The sequence below is a fragment of the Macadamia integrifolia genome, chromosome 3, assembly GCF_013358625.1.
Source record: "Macadamia integrifolia cultivar HAES 741 chromosome 3, SCU_Mint_v3, whole genome shotgun sequence".
Classification (NCBI taxonomy): Eukaryota; Viridiplantae; Streptophyta; class Magnoliopsida; order Proteales; family Proteaceae; genus Macadamia; species Macadamia integrifolia.
Genome location: NC_056559.1, coordinates 13,592,585 through 13,599,535, shown reverse-complemented (window position 1 = coordinate 13,599,535; position 6,951 = coordinate 13,592,585). Strand labels below are relative to the sequence as shown.

The 6,951-nt window shown below is 40.7% G+C and overlaps 1 protein-coding gene across 1 annotated transcript; it reads left to right on the top strand.

Annotated features, from left to right (window-relative positions):
- The first annotated feature begins 3,969 nt into the window (after window positions 1-3,969).
- LOC122074171 lies at window positions 3,970-6,390 on the top strand. Its single transcript, XM_042639032.1, has 5 exons — window positions 3,970-4,020; window positions 4,394-4,672; window positions 4,821-4,988; window positions 5,122-5,337; window positions 6,144-6,390. Exons 1-5 carry the CDS (start codon window positions 3,970-3,972, stop codon window positions 6,180-6,182), a joined length of 753 nt encoding a protein of 250 aa, XP_042494966.1. The 3' UTR covers window positions 6,183-6,390.
- The last annotated feature ends 561 nt before the right edge of the window (window positions 6,391-6,951 follow it).

Here is a 6,951-nt window from a genome sequence, read left to right as displayed (position 1 = left end):
CCATATCCTTCTTGGTCGACCTTGGTTGTTTGATAAGAAAGTACAGCATTGTGGCTATGCCAATACCTATGCCTTCAAGCATGCCAACAAGACTATGAAGTTTCATCCTACCAAAGATCTCCCTGAAATTAAGCTCAAGAAGATGGTGGGATCATTCCTCATTCAGCGTATTCCTTCAGACGGTCTCCTTGGTCCTTTCCCTAACTCGACGGAGTCGAGTTCTTTTCAGAGGAGGAGAGTTGATGCAGATACGGCTGCCCTTTCTTGGTTGGACCAGCATGACCGGCTTTGGAAGCCAAGAGCCAAGAAGAACCGATCCAGCCCAGGGTTTTGGTCCAACAAGGGTTGGAAATAAAATTAGTAGTTTACCCAGTGTTTTATTTCATGCTTTTAGTTTCCAAACTTGAACGTAGGAGTAGGATTTATTTCCTTGCTTTGGTTTCCTTTTATAGTTGTTTCCTAATTTAGGCTAGTTTCCATTTCAGTTAAGTTTCTAATTTCATGTTCCTATTTTTCTATATATTGGTTGTAATCGACTGAAGATTTAGAGAGCAATTTGATTATTGAATGAATGTGTGAGTGTGATCTCCTTTTCCCCATCTCTACTCTGATTTCCCCTCCCTTCCCTAAAGGTTCTCCATCATGCTGCAAATAGACATGTCATCATTTTGCTGTTGCAAATAGATATTCCTCAATAATTGGAGAATCCATTGGTTACTTTTAGCTAAGGAGGGCCTGTCTTCAACACCAATTACTGAAATTTCTTCACAATAAGCCACAGGCAGCTGTTTAATATTAGAGAAACCTATTCTGGTGAAAACTCCAGGAAAAACCTAATCTGGCCGCTGCTTGGAGCAGCCTGGCCTCACACCGGCCTGCTCCCCTCCACTCTCTCATCTTTCCTTCAACTTCTTTCGTCGTCTCCCTCTCCTTCTCATCCTCCTCTCTCTTTTCTTTTCTTCTTCACCCTCTCCTTCTGAACTTTTTCTTCTTCTTCTTATTCTTCTTCTTCTTTGATCTCACATGTTCGGGAGGTCGTGATCCACCCCTTGCTGTCTCCTGTGCCCTTTGATGTAGATCCACATTATGGAAGGAAATATGAGAGGAAGAAGGGTCTAGCCTTAGTCCACCTGAGTGGCTAGGGTCCAACCAAGAAGCCAGCCAAACCCCTACTTGGTCCACCTTAGTGGCTAAGTACAAATAAGGACCAATTGGGCCCATCGGCTAGGGGAATAATTAGTAGTTGTTTTAATTAATTAGTGGGCCATTGGGCCCATCGAGTTGAGTAAGTGGTATGTCGAGTCCAAATTGTCTTAGAACTCTATTTGTTTTCCACATAGATTTATTATTCCTAGTCCAATTTTGAATTCCTAGTTGTAGTAGGAGTGTCTAGTCCTATTGGGAAACTAGCTCCTAGTAGTAGTTTGATTGCTATTCTGCCCGCTATAAATATAGGAGCCTATGTACTCATAATTTCATATTTGAATAAAGAATAATTGCAGTCAATTGCTTAGAACAGCCGGGATAGCTGTGGGTGAGAAGCCCGGGCCGAGACAGCCGCTCCTCCCACACTTTTCCCTTTGTTTCTTCTTGTTTAAAGCTTTCTATTTTATCCTAAAGTTACTGCTGTTGAAGTATACGACTGTTGTGAGTATTCAAAAGTTCAGATCTATCTAAGTTACAAACCAAATTTGATTCTCTCTCCGGAAGCTTGCGATTATTTCTCCTAGATCAGAAAATCAAGAAAGCTTGTAACTTCACAACCAGTCGTCAGAATCCTCTCAAATTTGGGGGTTTTTGTACCCTCCCTAGGGACTATCTACGCCAAAGAGTGCAGTTCAATCGGACTCCTACAGACCTGGCCGCACCTCTCTCTCTCCAGCTCTATAGCAGGTCTTTCTCTCTCCTATCGGGTTGTGTTTTGGGCTGGTTTTGCTCCTATATGGGTATTGTATCCTTGGGGGTTTATTTGATGGTCTTATTTTTTTGTTTCCTGGACCTATTTGAATTGTTTGGGGTTATAAATTGCTAGGGTAGTTTCTTGTAATCTACTCCTGCATTACCCTTCCTCGCCCATTTTGACTAGATTTGGTGAGACTTCAGTCACTGCTCATTAGGCGTGACTTTGCAGCTCTGATCTGGTCCTTGATGGTCTCATCAGGGCTCTCTTGATCCTCCCAGATTGACTCATTGGCTCCTCCCTCTGCTGGCTTTCTCTGGGCCTGCAGTCGCTCATCCTTGTGCTGCTGCTCTGATCGGGTATGGCTTTGTGTTGCTGGCTAACTGCTGCTTTGACCTGCTCTGATCTAGACCATTGGCCAGGTTCTCCAAATCCTCCCAGATCGATACTTTGGCTCCTCCTCCTCCCTCCGCCGATGCTCTCTGGGCTTGTAGCCGCTCATCCTTGAGTTTTTGAGCAGCTCGGGTGTGCCTTTGTGCCGCTGGCCAAGTCATGCTCCCTTCTAGATCCTTGGAAGATTCAACGAGTTCTCTAGTTCCTCCCTAATCGAATTGTTTGCACCACCGGCGCTTTCTTGGCAAGCTACTTGCAAGGCAGCCAGCCATGCTCGGTCGGCAGCCGCTTTGCCGAAGACCTCCATAAGGCCGGTGCCCTGTCATTGCGGCTGTCACCTCTGCTAGGCCAGCTTCTTGCTTGGCCGTGGCCCTCGGCAAGGCCAGCGCCCTGCTGCTGTGGCTGGCTTCTTGCTGCTGGAGCTTCGATTATTGTCTTGGAGGCTTGGAAGTTGAAGTGATGAGATATGATTGGTAGGGTTTGGTGGCATCCTATCTGAATTTTCCTTGTTTGCCCCTCCTCTTTGCTTTTGGGGGGCTTGGCTCTTGTTCTTCCCATGTGGGCTTTAGAGTGTTGAGTTGTTTGGGCTACTTGGCTCTTTTTATTTAAGCCCATGTGGGCTTTTTGATGCAATGGACATGTCATTTGTGACATGTTTTCTTTTCCTCAAGCCCACTGGGCCTTGGATGTTGTCCCTTCAAGACTTTGATTACCTGTATTGGGTTTGCAACCTCCCCTAGGGGATATATTTTTCCTCGCCTTCTTTTAATGCATTTATTAATTCATCCAAAAAAAAAAAAGAAGAAGAAAAAGGAGTGCATGTCTTTTACTTTATGGTATGCATGTTGATTTGCACAAAAATAATGGTCAAGTGGTTGGGAACATACATGTGAAAAATTGTGTTCCCCAAAACATGGAAATTTTGGTTCTATAAAGTGGAATCATGCTACAATGTTTCATTTTCTACACCGTCTATTTTTTTGGATGAATAAACAATATATTAAAAGCAAGAAGAATATACAATAGACCCTGGGGGAGGGGGAGAGGAGAGAAACAAAGGGGGGGGGGAGCTACACAGCCGAAGCAACTAGGGGGGGAGCAATAGAAGTGGGCAAACCCCATGAGACAACAATAAGCCTGTTCCTTGGGGACTATGGAACATAAAAAATCGGAAAAAAATGCCATAATAATATTATTTCTAGAACATTTTAAATGGAAATGATCTGAGGTGCATAATCACCAGAATATTAATGCGAACTTTTCAGTTCCTATTCCACTTCATATTCTGTCTGCTCTAAAAATGGGCGTATGCAATGCACAAGGCTCCCACCACTGCGCGTTCTGTGGAGGGGTCATAATGTACGCAGCCTTACCCCTACTTCACGGAGAGGCTGTTTCCTGTCTCAAACCCGCGACTTAACCATTAGGTCACAATTTTGTTGCTTTCTACTATGCCCTTCTTTGTCTCTGGGTGCCTAGGTATCCACCGTAAGCCTTTCCTTGTTTGAACCTCATCATCAACTTTAAGGCTATGCCATCCTAATTCCTAAGGTGCTGCAAAATGGAAGGATCTTATCAATGTCCATGAATGGAGCAAACCAGCGCATATTCTGTTTGCTGTCTCCTCCCTTTTGTTTGAGGCTTCTGCTCCTGCTTTACTTCAATAGTCCTCAATTATGCGTCATTTTCTTCGTTCTTCTGATTGGGGTTCATTTTTCTGCTACATGGTAAAACAAGCACTGCCTTGGTCTGTTTTATCAGCTTGCAAACTTACCTCTGTACTTAAATTGTTACTTGAAATGTGACAATTGACTTTCAGTAATTATTAACTACAGATATTGGGAATCGGCTTATACTGGTCAGAGAAGCAAAAAGAATTTAAAATTTAAACTTCTTGTTAGGTGTGAGTTGACCTGGTAGCTGCCAGTTTGGTTGAAAAAATACGGCGAAATGTTGATCTAATTAATAAGACGGATAGAATACTTTGTGTAAACTTGATTTATTCAATTTGTATAGTGACTTTGAATTTTCTAGCCATCCTAACTGATCTGAACTGATGTCTACTTTGGAAAAGTTGTATTGATTTTTACTCGTTCGTAGGTCATTCAAGACGAGTTACTTGCTGAAGAAATTGAGAAGTCCAGAGCCTCTGATACGAACTGGATCCCACCCCCTCTTGGGTGTCTTCTCAAGTATTTTGTAGAATTGGAACATGATGTGGATGAAGGTGACAAAACTTCAAAGTGGATTATGGCAATCAGTTCTTGCATGAGAGATATGTTCCACTATGCTCGTGTCTCTGGATTACATATACTGGAGTGTATTATAGATACTGCACTATCTGCTGTGAAGAGGGAACAGCTTCAAGAAGTTAGCAATGTATGTGATGTTATCCCATGTAAATGTAACTGAATATAGCATGTAAGGGACATTGTCCTGCCCTTGTGCTGTTGTAAATTAGTCATTATTTTGATTGGTCCGGTTATCTTCAGTTTGATGAATGAGGATTAGTGGTCATTTATTACAGATTCTTTCACTCTATCCTCTTCTTCAACCCCTGGTAGCTGTTATGGGTTGGGATCTATTACCTGGTAAAACACTTGTCCGGAAGAAAATGATGCAATTATTGTGGAGAAGTAAATCACAGGAACTAAGGCTGGAAGAGTTTTCATTTTATGGAAAACAGTCAGATGAGGTAATTTGTTCTCTATGAGAATTTGAATTAAAAAAGGGAAAAAGAAAGCTGTTTAATACAATTGCCTTATGTCATATTTTCAGTTGGCACTCAGCAGAAACAGTTGTTAATCACAGAAAATTGCTTTCTACAGATATCTTGCGTGGAACATCTTTGTGGTATTCTATGTTATCGGCTGGATCTTGCTTCTTTTGTTGCCTGTGTCAATTCTGGTCGACCTTGGGATTCAAAATCTTCATTACTGTTTTCTGGGAAGGATTTTCAGGTGAATGAAAACGAGGACGTCAGTTTGGACCCTTTTGTTGAAAATTTTGTTCTGGAACGACTTGCTGTCCAGACACCTTTGCGGGTGAGAATTCACTTTTCTTATTTGATGAATTTATGACATTAGGCATCATGATTAGCTTTTGCAACTTCTTAGTTGCATTTGTACTTAATCGCCTGTAATTCTAGATATGCTGTACTTATCTGTTTATGTTTTATATATATATATATATGTGTTATGTTGTGTGTGTGTGTGTTTTAATTATTCACTTCCTATCCGCCTATTTCTTTCTGTTTTAGTTAGTTTCCATGTCTTGTCTCTGAATTACTTATCTGTTAAGCGCATTAGACATTTGCCCTTTTCATTGGTAAACTAAGAAATATCAATGGTATAGCCGTCCCATATATTAATAATAGATCAATATAGGATAGTTGACAAACTCCATGTACTGAAGTTTATATAAACTAAAGTTGCAGCAGGGTGGTGGGGGTGTGATATGCTGTAGCCAACCCAATTTAGTTGGGAAAAGGCTGAGTTGAGTTGAGCTGAATTGAGAGGGACGTGAAGGTGTGAAAAATGCAGATCTTATTGGGAAGAATGTTAGAGCATAGTTTTTAAGGCGCTGCTAAGGTGTCGCCTTACCAGCGCCTTGGCACTGATGCGGTCTAGAGATGGTAAGACAGTGCACCACCTTATGTGAAGTGGCGCCTTTTATGGGGTTTTTTTTTTTTTTTTTCGTAAACACATTTTAAAATTACTTAATGAAGATTCCACATATAGATTTTTATTGGTAGGTGTATGGTTTTGTTAACACTTGAGATGTATGAGATCAGCTTTACTCCACCAAAAATAACCAAAACAAACAAGACAATAACACGATTCACAAACAGGGTTTGGATTTTGTCAAGGGTTTTAAGAAAGGACTTTGAGAAGGAATCAAGGAACAAGGAAGAACCACTGATCTAGGCTACCATTTTGCTCCGGTAGCAGTGAGCTTGCTCTGGCAACGGTGAGCTTTATTCTTCTTTGACAGGAGTAGAAATATAGTGGATGACCTTTGGGCTTAGGCACTCATTTTGGCATTATAGAGGTAAGTATAATAAATACTTGTATTTTTTATGTCTTCTTTTCTTTATATTTATAATTTTGTTTTATAATTATGTATTTATATTATATGTTAATATGTTATGATGATTGATGATTGATGATTGATGATTTATGAAGATGAACTTAGTTTATTCACTTTATTGATTTGTTTTCTTGATGAATTTTTTCATTGGTATGAATATGAACCTTTAATATTTATTTAACATATGAGTAATAGGATTCAACTAGGATTTGAGCCAAATAAATTGGTGTTATAAAAAAATTACACAGGAACATTTTAGTCAATAAGGCGATGCTTTATGCCCGCCTTATCGTTAAGGCACTCCGAAAGACCCTCAAACTCAAGAGTTAGGGGGCATGCTGGTGCCAGTATTCACAAGAATTAAAAGAAAAAAACAAAAGAAAAAAAAAAAGAGCTACCGGAGAAATGTTTTTGGGTACAAGTCGAGCCAAAATAGAAAGAAAAAATGCCTGTAAAAATAAGGGGAAAGGGAGACATAGAATAAAGAAAAAAGGAGGAAGGCCAAGTGGAAGGTTCATCTAGGGGAGTATCATAATCATTACTGCTTGATGTGGTACAAGGCCCAGCCA